We start from the raw sequence: 17452 nt of genomic DNA, 5'->3' as shown, positions 1-17452 counted from the left end.
TCTTAGGTGAATTGCTCTAATGTTTACTTGTAAGAGGAGCACAGATGGGTCTTTCCACCGTGGAATAAAGATACAGGAAAAAACCCTAGCATTCTTGACCACCTCAGTGGTTCACCAAAGGATAGGCAGCTCTCCACAGTGATGTGAACAGTTTCAGCAAATACTTGTATGTTACATGCATTATGTTACTTTCTTCCGCAAAAATACTTTTCTACACTGATTTATTTGTATCCCTTCCAACCGAGTGCTGTTAAAATCACTAGAATGAGATGGATAATCTTTCTGGAGTGCATGTGTAGAGCTGACAATGGCAGTTAATGTTTGGAATCAATTGATACTGCAGACTTAATTTTTTCTTGCATAATTTTAACAGCCTGACCTGAGTCCCTCAGAGCAAGATGACAAGACTCCAGGGAGACTCCAGACTGTCTGGCCACCGCCTAAAGCAAAGCATGAAGAAGTAAAAGTAGGATTAAAGTACACAGAAGCAGGTAAAACAAAGAGGTGAAGCTTTTGCGGAAATTAGTTTCTGACATTTTTAATCTTGTTTAATACAGAGATGGTGATAAGTCACAGTATTTTCTTATCTGGAAAAACAGACTTTATGTTTTGTATGTGTGGTTTGCTGCTGCTTGTTAATTCTGCATCTGATTTTTAGGTGTAAATGGCTAAATCTGTGTTGAAATCTACAAACTTGCCTGTACAAATTTGTGAGGAAGAAGCGCGATTTTTTGGGATAAGTTAGGTTATCCATTTCCAGTGGGATTTTGTTGAAATGAGTGAGAGATTAGCGAATGCATGGAAATGTGACTGCCTTTTCTTATGCCTGAGTGTAGGGGGCAGCTCTCCGCTGAACTCTGGTCTCGCTGCAGCTTTTCTTCAGAAATTTTCTTCAGCATTCTGTCCCGAATGAAAACAATACCATTGTTGCAACATGTGTATGAACAGAGCTAGTGACATATTGTTCTGTGTGAGTGTATGAAAGGGTAAAAGTGCAGTGCTAATTATCAGATAAGCTTTCCACAGAAAAGTATTTGTTGGTTTTTTTGTTATTTAAATACTTACATAACATACTTGCAAGGGAGGAAGTGATTATTTTAGCCACTACAACTCTGGTTCAGATTTATATTCTTGAATATAAAACAGGAAGTCTTTGTTATTCAGAAAATACTGATAAACTGAGCAATTGTCTGAAATATTGAAGTGAAAGACAATAGACCATCTCTTCCTCAGGTACCTGGAGATTTTAGAAAACATCACCCAGGAAGGATTAAGTGGAGCTAAAAAAAAAGCTTTTTTACTACTTTGCTGTGAGAAATTGTACAGAGTAGTGTTGCGTGGTTCTTTCCAATTCCAGCGGATATCCATATGACCTTGTATATGGGAGGCAATATTTGTATTTGTTCTATCTGTTGCTTTTTATTGTTAAGTCATTCTCCCTCTTTTTTTCTATTTTCTCTGCTTTAATCTTTCTTTTTTTGTAAAGGGGGAATAATACTGGAAGTGGAAAAGTTTTTGGAAGATTGAGAAGACTTGGTTTTGACAGAAACAACATGGTTCTAGTATATTGAATTGATTTTAATATATAGAATGGAATTTATGGTGCATCTGATTGGTCTGAAGTGTGGGAGTCTATCACCTAGATGATCAGGATAGGTATTCAGCTGTTGGCAACTTCATGTTACTCTTAGATTTTTATTATAGGCTATATGCTTGCCATATTTAATTTTACTCAAATAAATATTTTTCCTTCTACTGATTATAATAATCTGGGGCAAAACATATGCTTAAATAAAGAAAAAAAAACCTGAATTTACAAAAGCTACAGTTTATACCACTTGTAGAGAAATTAGGTCATGCTTTCTTGAAATTTGAATAGGAAAGACAGACTGGCTTAGAGCCCACGTAAATTGTTACTCTTGTTGCTGTGATATTTTGGGTGGCAATGTCATCAACATGTTGATGATTTGTTTGCTAAGTCAAATTTTTATAGACCAGATTCTGCAGTTCATTAGTTGCTCCAGCGTCTGGCAGAGGGATTTGAATGAAAACAAACCGCTGGTGATTCAGCTGGGATGAGACATAAGCGGCACTCTTAAAGGAAATAGGCAAAGACAGTGTTTGCAACATATGTTAAGGCTGCAGTAAAGTTGTAGGTGTGCCCTAGAGATTGGCAGGTTTGTTTCTTTCAGCTATTTATGGATGCCCAGAAAGCAGTTGTGGCAGCGGAGGCACTGCAAGCAGTTGTAAGTTACATGTGATGGATCGCTTACACTGGCTTTTCTGAGGACTTGTGTGATTGTTTTAAAGCATTATTCAGAGGAATGAATTTATGTAGTCTCCTGCAAGTGAAGCAAGGTACTGTTCATGACTAGTGATGATGTAAGTAAAAGAACAGGGTTTGTATTCAGTGTTGGTCTTACTTCTGGGGTTTGCGGGTTTGTTTATGAATATGAAAGTGGCAATACAGCAAAACTTCTAAAATCACTGTCTTCTCTCTGACAGTAGTAGGTAGATTCAGAGTGTAAGTGTGTACTGGCACTTCCCCGCACACCCCTTCCCATCCAAAATCCCCTTCCAGCCACCAATACTTTAGAAGCTTCCTGACCCCTGAAGTGGGCTTCTTAAAAATAAGCTGTAATGCAGGTTAATCATCAGTGTTACTTAAACTGACCAGTCTCATCCAGAAACCCTAGTTCTTGCCTCAGTGTCTTGTCCTGACAACTAAGACCAAATGAAAAATTCTTGATCTCAGAATACAGTTGAAAAATCATGTGTGGCAGGGATGTTTGTGATTCCAATCTTCTTCCACTGATGTTCCTGAATGGATGAATATATCATAAAAAATGCTGGTTTGTTTTAACTTTCAGGCAACAATTTATGTTAGTATTTTAATTTCTGTGATTAAGGGTTTCATCTATCAAAACAATAGGAGTTTCTATAAAAACAATAATAAGGGGATGAATTATTAGGTAAGTATTCATTTAGCAGAGTTTTGTTTTAGGCCTAGACAAAATACATGTTCACATCCAAGGATAAATCTGTCAACATTTGTCTTTGTACTTCTAACAGGTACAACAGTATGTACATATTTTATAAGGTAGCATAGATCTTTTTTCATTTGTCATGATAAAATAGGATTTAAGTAAGACTGAAAACTTGAAAGTTGGAATGCAGTAATCTTTTTTGCAATTCCACACTGTGTCTTTGATTTACTTTCTTCATCATCATGCACTATGACAACTATGACAGGAAGGTAGGGATATTGAGGGAGAGTATTCCTGGCTTTTTGATCTTTTCCCACCTCCTTGTCGTGTTTTTCCTCATTGTTCTTGTTGCCTAGTGGAAGCAAGAAATTCAGGCTTAATTTGGCCTACACAGCAGACATCACAATGACTCACAGCAGCTTGGAGGAGTAGCTAACTCCCTCCTGAGGCTCATAGTCTGGCTTGATGTGTGGGAAACCAACTGAAAAGCTAATGGACATAACAAGGAACACGTGTGTGGGGCTGACTAGGCCTGTTAGGAATATTAGGAGTGAAAGAAGTTAGGGATACAACTGAGCAACAGGTTTTTTTCATGCATTTGATAACGCTTGTGCAGTCATAATATTGTCTCCTGCAGTACCTGAATCTTGAGTTGTTAATTTTGAATTGAATGGAGGATGTTACAGTATTTTGGTTTATCTTAAGTCTTCTTAATTCTTGAATTCCTGTGTTTCCATAGAGCAAGCAACTGCGTTGTCAGCTGGTGCTCTGTAATTAGCACAAGCAGCTTGCATGATTCTCTAGAGAAACTGGAACTTCTTTGAAGTGTGTCTAAAATAGCTGAGGTCCAGAAAGTCTGTAGTACATTTATATCCTGGAAAACTAGAAAAAGGATTAATTTGTAGTAATTCCATGGAAATCTTTTCCATGGAAACAAAGGCATTTATTTGCACTGTTTTTTGTCCTGAAGTTTTGTTCCTCTGCTTTAATTATAAGGGTTTTTTCTGTTTTTCTTCCATAATTCTTAGGGAGACTTACCATGTTTTTAAACCTTAAATCTGAAGGGTAGATTTGTCAGCCATTATGTGTGGTGAGAACCTCTAGCCAGATAGAGGAGACAAATTCATGTCTATACTGAAGAAATTAATCTGTGATACTACATCACATTGAATCCACATATAATAAATGTCTCTACTACTGTGTATGAATAGATCAGCGCTCATGTCCAAGAAAAGGATTTTAGCCATGGGTTCTGCAGCTCCTAAAACTACTTATGTTTGAAGAATCATCTCCACATTGAGGTGGTATTGATATACACATTCTGTTATTCCTATTAAAATACCATTTTAGCCTTTAGGATCAAACTAGTTCTGTTATATACAACAGAGAGAGTTTTATCTTTTGCTTAGCAAAACAGAAATGTAAAAAGTAATGAGAGAGAAAGAGAGAGAGAGAGAGAAGTATTTGACATTACTGCTGGAGAAAATATTAAAAATAATAGCCTCTTGAAACTTTAATTAATTTAGTGAGGTTTCTTTATGTTTTCATTCCATGTTTTCTTTTTAATTCTAATGTCTGTATTTAAGATTTAAAAACCTAATTATCTTACAGTCTGTCCATCATCCTTCAATGTGCAGTGAGGTAACGCTGTCTTCGTGGTGCCACAATTTATAAAACAGTCTGCGATGATGTAAGCAAAATTTTTTAGGGTAGATAAGAAAATCAAGAGGTGTCAGAGAAAGCTCTTACTACACAAAAAAATGTCTGGCTAAATGGTGAATGAAATACATAATGGTGGCAGAGGTTTATTGCTAAGTCTCAAATACATCAAATCCTTGATCCCCTATATGCTGAGTTCCCAGCAAGAAAATCACTCTATGGCCATGATGTAAATTCATGGAAATAACCAGCTTACTGTGAGAGAAAGAGAGGCATAATGGTTGGAACAAAAGGATGAAAGATAAGAACATGATTACTTATCTTTCTTTAGCATAAGCTTCCTTTGTGGCCTTGAACAGTTTGTGTTTGTCTTTAAAAAAAAGACAATGCTTGTTGTTAGGTGTCTTGAAGGAAGTTGTTGTAACAGGGGCTACCAAGAACTCGTTTTATCCTAAGTAAACAACAAAAATAATAATAATTTTTTTTTTTTAGTAATTTAAGTTTATTTAATTTCAGTGTGGTGTTTAGGGGTTGGTTCTGTGGTTCTATTGTAAATTTTACTTTAGTGAGTTAGTTCAAGCATCAGTATCGCAAAAAGGATATTTTGCATTGCTTCAGTATAGTGCTTTTGTGATTTCATGGTCACTGATCAATTTGATGTGACCTCAGAGTGCATAAACTTTTTGTAAATTATTTTACTGCATTTTGCTGCATTTATTGTGTAGATGTATTTGGCCATGTTATTTGGTGTTTCATAATCAAACAGATACACTAGCCATGTTTTTGAGGTTTTTATTATAAGCCAGATTTTTGTAGCCATACTATATTCTAGAGTAGCAATGTCATATTTCCCCCTTACTTGTGCTAGCTAAAGCTATGATATTATCGTTTTAGAAGGTGTTGGGTATAGTGCTGCTTGGAAATCAGTACAGCCACAGATAGGTTGTACATGTGCTGATCACTACAGCAGTCACTTTTCCAAATATCTTGCAGCACTGTGTGCTGTGATTTACTTTGAAAATATTTTTAAAAACCCATGCTCAAAAACAATCAAGAAACAAAAATATCCTTTGCTTTTCTTCCCCCGCGTCAGCTGACACTGTCATTCATACTGTGCCTCTCGAGACAGGCACAAAAAAATAGGCACCTGTTGATGATTAATATTTGTTGTTGTTTGTGTTCCATTTTCAGTCCTTCTGCTACTTTCTGGAATGGCTTCAGGAAAGTTTTGGGACATTTCCAAAATTCATTATCCGTAAAATTAGGATAAGAATTCTGACCTATTTTTCAAGTCAAATGTAATTCCCTTTCTGTTTATAGGCTATTAGCATTAGATGGCGATGCAGGATGGGAAATAATATTGACTTTTTAAACTTAAAAACCAAACCAACCCCACACTTGCAGAATGGCAACTATACCTAAGGCCATGTGATAAAATGTTCATGCCTTCCCATACACTGAGGATTATATTTTAACAAGGTGAGGGGGAAGAAGAGTTACGCTCCTGGTTTTCAATAAAAATCCCTGCTTTATTTTTGTTACACATACTCGCTGCAGAAATGTAGTAATTTTAGGAGGTGTATTGTTTTTGAGTCTGGCTGCATGTTTTGCAGCAGATGCCTGACAGGGACAGGTTTTACAGTATACAAAGCCATGTCTAGATACACACATGTAGCCATGGATACCAGCATGTTTAAGATTCACTTACAGAGCAGCTTTAGTCCACTCAAAGTAGAAAGCTGATTCCTAAGTTTAATATTTTCCTAGTGAGATTAATCTGTTGCCTGAATATAATGAAGGCAAATTGTGTGAATTATTTCTTTCACTGTAGTTTCTGTTTTGAAATGTCGACCCCAGTATGGACCTGAGCAGTCTAATGTTGCAAAGGCCCAAAACAATCATAGGATTTTAGGAGATGATTCTTGTTATATATTTGAAACACAGTGAAAGACCAACTGTGTACACAAGAAGAATGACTTTGTATTTTATTTGCATGATGCTATGTCAATATATATTAAGCCCTTTGTGTGATAGTAATGCCCCTAAGTTCTACTGAATTCCCTTTCCTGGTCTCTAGTCTCACTGTTCATGTGTTCTGATGCTTTCTGGAAGTTTGCACCTGCATTTAAAACTACTTTTTGGATTTCTTTTTAGATAAATTTATTATCAGCCCTGCCAAGTTTGCCCCCTCTGCTATGGCAGAGACATTTATCAGTAAAAAACCCAACCCTATTTATTGTGCATTTCTTAGTTCTGCATATATCCATGTTTCAAGTTTGACAGCAGTTCTGAACTTGAGAATTGCAGAGGCTGTACTGGGCAAGTGATATTTGTTTGTGTGGATGTGTATTGTGCCTATATTCACCCACGTATGTGCCCACATTTGACTGTGTGCCTATACTACATGTGTAGGATACATGCATTCTCGAGGTATACGTACTATATATAGCATACAGTGATTTGCCAAGGATTTATAGATCTATAGTAAGTACTTTGTATTTTTAATTTGTCCTAAATGAAGTTGATAGAGTCTGTAATTCATCAAAGAAAATCTGTAATAAATCTGTTCCTCATGTTTGCTGATAAAGTGTTACTTGGTTATCACATTGCATTGGTGAACGTGATTCTGTAATAGATTGGTTTTGTAAATACAGACTAGGATGTTTATTGAGAAAGAATTAATGTTGAATGTCCCCAGCAGCAGTACCTCTAATGTTGCCTTCCTGGGAGGGTGAAATGACAAGGAAAACTATTCATTTCTGCTATCAGGTAAATGAACTGTAACTGTAACCCCTCGCAGCTGAGGAATGGTCAGGCAGATAAGTTACTCAGGTGACTGCTTCTGAATGGTGCTTTATACTGCTTTGCAGTCAGAAAGAGGAGTAGCTATGTTCCTCATTTCCATAACAGACTATCAAGGGGGTGCTGTTTTTTCCCTGAGGAAGCTGGTTTTCTGTGGATGTAGTTTTATTATTCTTGGGGAATTCAGTGGATATTGTGAAGGTACTTCATGTCCTGTAGTAAGTTTACTCTGATGTCCTCTGTATTATCTCAATATCTGGACAATATTTAGATACTGAAGTATTGGCTTGTTTTGGGACATTTATTCTCCACAAGTCCCTCTTCATTTGTCTCCATTTCTCACACCTGCCATATTTTCACTGTACTGGAATCTTTAAGGTGTGGAGCGTGTTTGAAATTTTAGGTTTGGAGGGTTATTTCTTATCTTAAAAGTGGAAAAAAAAAAAAGCAAAAAACCAAACCAAACCAAAAAAGAAAACAAAAACCACACACAACACACACACAAAAAAAACCCCCACAAAAACAAAACAAAAAGAAACCAAAAAAACATCCCCAAAATAAACACCAAAACAAAAACCAAAACACAAACAAACCAAACAAAAACTAAGTTGAAGTGAAGGATGTCTGCTCATTTCCTGGTCTGAAGAATTGGCATCCTTACCTATAATGAATTCTGGGTCTGTAAAAGAGGGTCTGTAAAAAAGTTCAGTGGGAAGTAGAGGACAGATAGGAGTAGATAGAATGGGGTAGGGGAAGCAGGATTAGAATCACGTTAAAACAGCATGCAGTATTGTCTAATCCCCTACCCCTAAAAATAGGTAATTCAGTGAATTTCTTTGAGCATAAATAAATTGTAATTTCCTAGTTATAAAAGGATGTTTAAATGCAGTTGTGCTTTATGAAAACCAATCCAAAGCTGAACAGTTTACATTTTGAAAGTTGCTCGTGTGTATTTTTATTGGAAGAAAAGGCTGGAAATTTGCTGCTGTTTTATGACTGTAGCCTGAGAAAGCCTGCAAGGTCGTATCAATGCATCTGTAAAAAGAAATAAAAAGTAATAAAAAACGTGTTAGCTGTGGTGACTCGGTTCCCTTCTGACACCTGGTGGTTAAAGACGAGAACTACATGGGCAAATGAAACAAGTACTGTATTAAAGGGGAATATTTAAAATGGAACAAAGGGTTACCATGAAGGGAGAAAACATTAAGAAACTCTCATTATTCTGAAATGTAATGAATCAACGCAATTATAAGTTAATGATGTTCTTTATACTACAGGGTGTGCTACATCTCAAGAAGGTAGATTGCACTCAAGTTTTCCAGCTTTTGTTCTCTAAGTACTTTAAAATTGTGTTAACACTATTTTGCATGTTTCCACACACCGAGTTTAATATGTATGGCTTTTTACAAAAATGAGTGTACTGACCAGAAGTGGCTGTATAGGTCATTTAACTTCAAAGTGAAGTTTTGAGATTATGGCAGAGAAGTGTCCTAAATTGCTATGTAAAGTTTGAAGAGTAACCCATCTATTTGAAATGTGAGTTATGGAGATTTCTGTGGGAAAGGTTTTCATGTAAGATTTTATTTAAAATTATTCAAGTATGTAAGTTGTTTTATTATCAAAGAAGAAAAGGTAATTCTTGCATAGCACAGTCGTGAACACAAGAGAATAGTACTGAATAATACTTGAATGTATATACTTGCTTTTTGCAACAGTTTTGAAGAATGAAAATTTCCCTTCAAAATATTGTGACCCACCATATCCAGTATTTCCAGGATTGTAGGTTGAATTTTCAGGTCACCAGATTGACCAGTGAATGCTTGTACCTTTTCTTTTAGAAACGTTGATGAGTAGTGCAGCTTGCTCAGTATTATAACAAAGATTTTCATGAGCATGTATTGAGTACATTTGTAAATATTGTTGCTACTTTGTGTTCAGATAAATTCTGTGTGATGATAAAAGTGAACATACGTTAGGCATTAGACAACATTAGGCTGTCCAAAACATCCAATTTTTATTTCATGTTTAGTTTTCTATACATTAGGAATGATGCCTTAATAATTTCTGGGGTTTTTTTCAATCATCATGTATCTGTGACTTAGTATAGTTCTGTGTTTCAAAACCTCTGTTCCCAGCACCTTTGGCCAAAACTAAGCTCTCTGGATAGAGATTCAAGAACACATTTGGTGCCCTAGGGCCCAAAAATATGTAAACAGCAGTGGAAAGGGGGTAGTGGGGACTGGGGTGGTTAACATCAACGCCTGAAGGTGTGATTGGAGAATTAGGGACCAATATGCTGATAGGACAGAACTTACAAAAGGTGAAGGGTATGTGACCCAGTGTCCATTTTGGGTGTAGTCCCATAAGGGGGGGGAATTTGCTTGCCTGAATGTACCTTGAAGACCTTGAATAAATTTGTCCACTTTTTATACATCTAATTTTTTGGCCTCTGTTTCAGGTAGCTTGTTTTAGGTGTCAGGAAAAGCATGCGTGCTTGAGCATGTATTTTCTTTGCAAAACAATGAAGCATGCCTCATACTTTACTGATAGTTAGGAATATTTTATGTTTTCTTTCTGCCACCTTGTGACATATTTTTGTCTGTCACATATGTCAGCAGCATCAGTCACTGTTACTGCACAGTCTGTCACTTTTTTTTTAAAATGCATATTTTGGAAATAAAAAGCAAAATGAGGAAGTCCTGAAAATGTTCCTACCCCAAACTTCTGTCTTCTAATTAGATTTTATGGAATTAATCTCTCAGAGAAGTCTAAGCTCTCTGATCTGCTTTGGTCTCCTTTCCTTACCACACAACATGGAAATACAATAGTGAGTGAGCATGATTGTTATTACCAATTGAAAGTGTTGAGGAGTGAATAAAAGCAATGATTTAATCATTCTGCAGCATATGACATGCAATTTGGTGCCTATATCAAGCTGAGAGCTTTATAGAAATATTTCCCAGTGTATTCAGATTGCATGGCCTGGTTTTGGTAGGGAGGTTACTACAGAGGTGGCTTTGTTTTCATTGTGTTACTACAGGTGGCCCATGGCTGACCAAGAAACATCCATTGGTTATTTTTACATGGTAGAAATTATTTAAATACTTGCTATTTGATTTTGATTTGATTTGATTTGATTTGATAGTGCTAATGTCTAGCAACACTTCAGAAACCGGGCAGTTCACAAGCAGTTGATAATTTTTTGCAAGACAAAATAATATAAGTGGGAGCTGAAAATACCGACTGAGTTACATATTTGTAGCAATGAATGAAAAGCAGGGGGGGTGCAGGACTCCCTGCTAGAATAGGTAGCTAATGAGTGTAAAGTACAGACCCCCTGTGTGCAGCTTAAATACAATCTTACTTATGCTTTTGTCTCTAGCTCACCTAAAGCTTTACAAGGAGGGACCACCAGGTGGGTGGAACAGTGTAATGTTGTCTGTCTGTGTCTAGTCTTTGGTCTCTTTTGTTACCATAAAGGTAGTATTTACCTTTCCTTGATTGAGTAGAAGTGGTAAAGGCATAGTCTGCTATATCTACCACTGTTCAGAACTAAAAATTTTGTAAGACTGACAGAAGTTCTGTTATAGATCAGGAGTTCTAGCTTATGGTACTTCATTTTCAATGGCTGCCATCCCACTAAAGTGAGTGGAATTTAGGTAATTTCTATTTAATTTCACAGTGCTAAGTGAGAGATTTTACAAAATTAAGATTTGAAGTCTGGTTGGAAGAACATCACAAATGAGAACTGGTATATTGCTTTCTTTTCTCCCCCCCATCCCCCCATATATTGTGGCTGTGAGCCAAGTCCAAGTAAATGTGACCCATTTTAGAGCTAATCTAATATGCCTATTATCAGACGTTATAATCTGGCAGTTTATTCTGAAAATCTTTGAAGCAAAAAGACTGTAGCGAAAATTAAAGTGATGATAGATCTTTATATTAGAGTTATGGAGAAGTGCTTGATCCTTATTCAAAACAAGAGCACGTTTAAGACTGACAAATAGGTACAGTAAAATCCCATTGACAACCATGTGAGGGATAATTAGATACTAACTGATAATATAATTAATAATCATGGAATCACAGAATGTTAAGGGGTTGGAATGGACCTTAAAGATCATCTAATACCACCACTCCTACCATGGGCAGGGATGCCTCCCTGTAATAAATCAGTAGGGATGTCTTTTGAAGGAAAAGAAGGTTTAATTGTCCTTAAAGAAAAAGAATTAGCTATGTTAACCTGATTTTGGGGAGTTTATGTCACTTACAGCCCCTGCTGTATCTTTGTGTGTTTTCTTGCTCAGTTTTGTACCCACCAAGAGCAGGACACACAGAGCCTTGGCCGTTTTTGGGTTTTAAGGGAAGCTTAAGACAGAGATTTTGAACAAGCACTCCTGACTCAGAAGCTCCTTTTAAGCAGCTCTTTTGAATTATCAAATTATAGAATCATAGAATAGTTTGAGTTGCAAGGGACCTTAAAGATCATGTAGTCCTAGCTCCCCTGCAAGGGCCAGGGGCACTTCCCACTAGAATAGGTAGCTGAATGTTGCATCCAATCCAGCCTTGAACACTGCCAGGGAGGAGTAATTATTGTCAAAATGTGTAATAACTAAAGGAAGCTGAGTTGGAACTCATTTTAAGAGGAGTTTCTGATAGTATTCCTCTTTTTTCTACAATAATTTATCACTTCTGCAATTGCATGCAGAAGGAACCAAATAAGGGATCTTTCAAAGCATTTGTATTTTTTGTGTATGTTTATTCATTCGAGTCGTTTCCTGTTGTCATGTTTTTCATAGAATTACGCAACAGTAATCTGCTGATTTACAACTTTATAAGGATTAAGGTTTGGTTTGTTTTTTTTTCTTGATCCTTTTTTGTAGTTGAGTTAGGAATACTAAATGTTGATGAGGATTCAGTGTGAATATTTTACAAGATTTATAAACAAACCTTGTGACTAGGGTAAACTCTTCTTACATTATGTCACTGAAGAACTAGTCCTTAATTCTACCATGAAACACCATTTAGATGATGGTGATGTAAGCAGACATCATGTTAGAAGAAATAAATCCAAAGGACTTTGAAGCCCTCTTATTCCCTTTGAAGTTTCATAGTGAGAGTCCAGTCATGTTTGTTACAGCTGCATAGGTACTTTTGAGGAAACAGGACAGTGTTAAGACAATTTTGCATTAATTAAAGCAACTTATTAGAAAATAAGTTGCTTTAATTAAACCTGTTAGAATTTCCCTGCACATGCCATTGATGATTTTGGGTTAGGAAAGTTATATTGTCTGTGTGGACTGCCATTAAGTGGGCTTCTGGGTAGTCTGGTATGAGAGACATCTTTCTCCCTCACAGTTCAATTGCTAGCATTCCCCATTCCCTCATGTCTTAGTTTTGTCCAGGACCCTAATGTCATTTGGTACCACCTTACATCACTGTTAGAGATGGGAAGAAATGGACTCATTCTGGCTTCCAGTCAAAAAGCATGGCAGGAGGGGGGAAGCTGTGCTCCATTGTTTGTTGTCTCAGGTTCCAGGGTGAGCATTTTTGTATGTGAATCACCCTCTGGTTTGTATACTTTTGTTATTAATATTGTTGCCATTACTGTTTGTTTTCTTATCTCATTGCTGTTTCCTGTAACCTGTTCAAATCTCAATCTGTGATCTTCACTTTTGATGCTTCCAATTCTTAACTCAATCCCACTGCAGCAGGAAGGGAGAGGGGAAGGAGGAGCCAGAGAGCAGTGTGTCATTTGGGATAGTTTTGGTAGGGGACACCAAATTGGGGAGTAGCATTCCTAAATCATGACACCTCACTCCAAGTGGGCTCTTCCTCACAGGGCTCTGGTGGTGGTGCAGAGTTTTGTTGAAACTCTTAGGTTATAACTTATAGTTAGAGGCCACTTGTGTGATTTCCTGCCTACAGGGAAACCAGGTAAGTGGGCAAATTGTATTTGCCTATCCCAAAAAAAATCTCATGCTTTTGCCCTTCATTCCAGTGAAACAAACAAGTAAACATCTTGGACTTGTTTGTGGAACAGAGAAAGAAAATCCCACCATTCATCTCTTCCAATGCAATTTCCTGAATGCAGTTAACAATACTGATCATACAGATACAAGGTTCAGATTTTGAAGATCATCTGAATTTCTAACTAAAAGGGTTAGAGATGTACTTATTTGGGAATTCAGTGTGTTTTAAAGAAGTCAGCTGAAACTAAACCGTCCTTTCTCATTAGCACTTCAATATTGTAGCTCAGCTTTCTGTGTAGAAACCATAGACCCAAATGGGCCCACAGAAACTACAGGTGTATTGCCTGGAGACCACGCTTATCCTAGAAAGTCAGGAAAAAAAATAAAGCTGAGCAGTTGGGGCAGTAAATGTTGATGGACTTGTTCAGATACCAAAGGCCTAATAAAACTAGAATATTCTGCTATTTTAGATACTTGGTTTTTATGATTATTAAATGTACATTTGAGCAGTCCTGTGTTATACATTTTATTTGCAAGATTAGCTTTCAAGGCAAAATTTTAGAAAACACAGAGTTTTAAAAATTAGCTCAATGTATTGAATATCTCTTCCTTTGTTTCAAATTATTTTGAGTTAAAATTTAAAACTCATAAAGTGCAATAGCTATTGAAGATATTGTGCTTTTTTTATAACTTAATCAGGATAAGCAACTTTTCTGTATTGCATTATTTTTTTCCCCATATGTAAGTTCTGTTATCTGTCAACTTTCTGGGTTCCAGGTACTTTTTAATTTAAAAATTGCTATTCAAGAGAACATGAATAAAACTTTCTGGTGTCATACCTGTGTACCCCTAATGTTCTCTGTGTATTTGTACAGTTTTTGCTCTGGCACATGTTGATGTCTAAAAGGCTGTAGGCATTTGTCTACTGTTACTCAGTGCATGGTACTCTGGATAGGAGCACTTGTCATCTGATTTTTATCTAATTTGTCTCAAAAGTTGTTAAGAGTAATATATGCTTAAGGGGAAGCTAACTTATTTAAGCCCTATAGCCACTGTCTTCTCGGCAGGCAGATTGGAACCAGGCAAGTACAACAGGATATTTGTACAATCAGCCTTCTGTTATCCGTCATAAAAAAAGAATTTAAAGCTTCAGAAAGGTGACATTGAGGTGTTAGAGCGTGTCCAGGGCAACAAAGCTGGTGAAAGATCTGGAACGTAAATCCTGTGAGAAGCAGCCGAGGGAGCTGGGGTTGTATAGTCTGGGGAAAACTTGGTCTTGGAGGTCTTTTGCAACCTTAATGATACTTTGATTTTGTGAAAATGCAGCCCCTCTGACATTGCACAAACTAGGGGATATGCTGGCATGAAATACAGTACAGGGTCACCTTGTGACACAAGGATCAGCTTGGAACTATAATCTAGGTTGTAAAAACAAGGGAGCCAGGTGGGGCATGGTGTCAGGATCAGTGTGAGTACTGAAACACACAAAGGTCTGGCTAAACATCAAGAAACGATTTCTCACTGTGAAGGTGACTGAGAAGCTAGCACAGCTTGCCCAGAGAGGATGAGGAGGATGGAGATTCCTGGAAGTATTCAAAAGCTGTTTGGACATGATTCTGGGCAACCAGCTCTGGGAGAGGTGCAAGAGCAGACCAGATGCCTCCAGAGGTCCCTTCCAACCTCAGCCATTCTGTGGTTTGTGATTAGAAGCTTTTTTTCCATGTCAGCCTTGAAGAACCTTAAGGTACGGCAGCACCAGGAAGTGGGAGGTGAATACAGTTCGCCTGCAGCCTTGTGTCTGGGCTGGCTCTGAGAGCTACCCTCGTGTGTTCATGGGTCATAACAAATAAGGCCAAATAATTATACAGTGATTATGAGAGAATCAGGTGGGCTACACACAGAGCCATATCAGATTTCTTAAACTCTGGCATTGTTAATTTTTAACCTAGACAAATCACTCAGTGATACGTTGGTATTTCTGGATTACATGTGTAGTCTATGTGATTTTTTTTTTTTGTGAGTTCAATGGAGTTTAAGAATTCAGTAGTTTATACAGCTTGACTTATGTTTTGTTCCCATTACAGCTCCTTCTGTTAACATGTCATTATTATTTACTTTGCTGTTGTGATTTTTACCACTCTAAGCAGCATCCCAACTCCGCTGCATAATTAAACTTTATTATTCTGTTGCCAATATGTTAAGGAACTGATTTTTGGAATTACATGAAGACAATTATTTTTCTAGTCAAATTCTTCAGCATTTTAATGATTCTGATTGCCATCTCTGTATGTAGAATATTTTCTTAAGATGTTAACTGTCCATGCAGAATTATACAAAATTAGGGTGATTTCACAAGACACTGAAAAGGAATGGACATTAATTACTTTATATTATGCCAGACAATATAATTGTGATGTGATTTTCATTATAATATCTTGTACAGAAAACTAAACATCTGCTTGAGAATTAAAGTACTTTGCTGGGTGTTAGCTTCTATCCAATACATAGTCTCTTCTTCTAGTTAAAAATAATATAATGGTAAAAACAACCAAAAGACACGCTGTTGAATGTCAGTTTATATCTTAATAGATAATCTATTAAATCTGTTACGGTATATCTGTTTATGATGCACTTGCTTTTAGGCAGTATCAGTGTTTTAAGAAAGTAGTTAGGATTATTAATTTTTATGGCTTAGTACTTTCTAAGCATATTTTTAAGAAATAAGTAAAGAGTAAAAGAATTTCTACTCTGTCTTACCTCTGCTTTAGAGCAAAGCTTAAACAAGCTCTAGAACTTGTTGCAGAGCTTTCAGCTAGAAGCAATGAAAAACATGTGCCAACAATGACATATATTTAATTGTTAAAAAAATGTTAAACTTCTTATGCTGTGTTAGATTTCATTCCATCACTCTCTAATTGAACAAACATTTGTGCCAAGATGAAAAAAATAAGCAACATAGGGTTGGGAATGGGTAGACATCGTGAAAAATCTGCTTCTGGTGCTAGTGCAGGTCCATATCAACATAGGTGAATTATGACTCTCTTACCCAAATCCCAAAGAATTTTAAGCATTGGGCAATCCCTCTTAGAAAGCAGATCTTTTGTTAAGATAGATCAGTATCCTTCTGATAGTCAAACTAAGAACTGATTGTTAGGAGCATTTTCAGAGCCTAGTGTTTGCTTCAGTTCTCATGTGACCTTAAAGAGCTAACCTTCAAGTCAGGACGTTCATAAGGTTCATGCCCTGCAAACTGAGTGCTTAGGCAGCTGAGGTGCCAGAAGGGTCACAGCTTTTTCTGGGCACCTGAGGCAACTTATTTAAGTCCTGTTTAGGTGGATGAATATGCAGAGCCTGTATCCAGAGGAAATATCAATCAGTCAAAGGAATTAACAACAGAAAATCTAGAAGTTTGTAGACCTAACCAGTTGTGATTCTAGCAGAGCAGTCAGGCCGTTTTCCCATGCTGGAAAGCACTAAGCAGAGACCTGTCAGAGAGGAAGGAGGAGTTCAGATAGATACTATTACTAGCTGGAATCACCCAAGGCTTCTATTTTATGCTTTGTAAAATACTGATCCCTTTTCCTTTTGATTTTGTGTCTCGATTCAGCTGCTTGTGTATAGCTTCACCTGTGTTTGAAAAAAACAGCTTTACGTAAAAGCTTCCATGTCATGCAGATTTCAGGGTGATGATCAAATTATATTTTCTTTTCTCTTTCCTTCATGTGCTCTTAAGAGAAAAAAAAAAAAAAAAGCACCTATGCCCTGGAATATTTTACTGATCTGGTACTTTGGTTGATACTTTGAGACTTTAATGCTATTTTATTGGTTCTGCTGTTGAATGGATTGTACAAACTCCTTAGTCTTAGAGAACATTGACAGTGAAATTTAAAATTTTTGGACTATTTTCAATCCATGTTTTAATTAGAGTTTAGTTAAAGAAGCAGAAGCCCAAGCCAGGAAACTGGAAGTACACTTTTGGTTGAATTTTGATTTGAAAGCAGATAGAAGTGGGATTTTGATCATCTAAGAACA

The 17452-nt window shown here is 36.8% G+C and overlaps 1 protein-coding gene across 6 annotated transcripts in view; it reads left to right on the top strand.

The window, feature by feature from the left end:
- FMN1 (formin 1) overlaps positions 1 to 17452 on the top strand; it is a 186119-nt gene that overhangs the window by 54219 nt on the left and 114448 nt on the right. For 5 of the 6 annotated variants that reach the window (XR_014852599.1, XM_085062047.1, XM_085062048.1 and 2 more), the window contains one exon: positions 374 to 491. The exons of the other annotated variant lie outside the window; for it this stretch is intronic. Coding sequence is in view for 4 of the 5 variants with exons in the window: in XM_085062047.1 (XP_084918173.1) it covers positions 374 to 491 (118 nt within the window). In the remaining variant the exon portion in view is untranslated. The remainder of the gene's footprint in view (positions 1 to 373; positions 492 to 17452) is intronic. 6 annotated transcript variants of the gene reach the window in all.

The sequence above is a fragment of the Lichenostomus cassidix genome, chromosome 5, assembly GCF_008360975.1.
Source record: "Lichenostomus cassidix isolate B80296 chromosome 5, HeHo_3.0, whole genome shotgun sequence".
In the NCBI taxonomy this organism is placed as follows: Eukaryota; Metazoa; Chordata; class Aves; order Passeriformes; family Meliphagidae; genus Lichenostomus; species Lichenostomus cassidix.
This window is presented reverse-complemented; position numbering and strand designations above follow the sequence as displayed.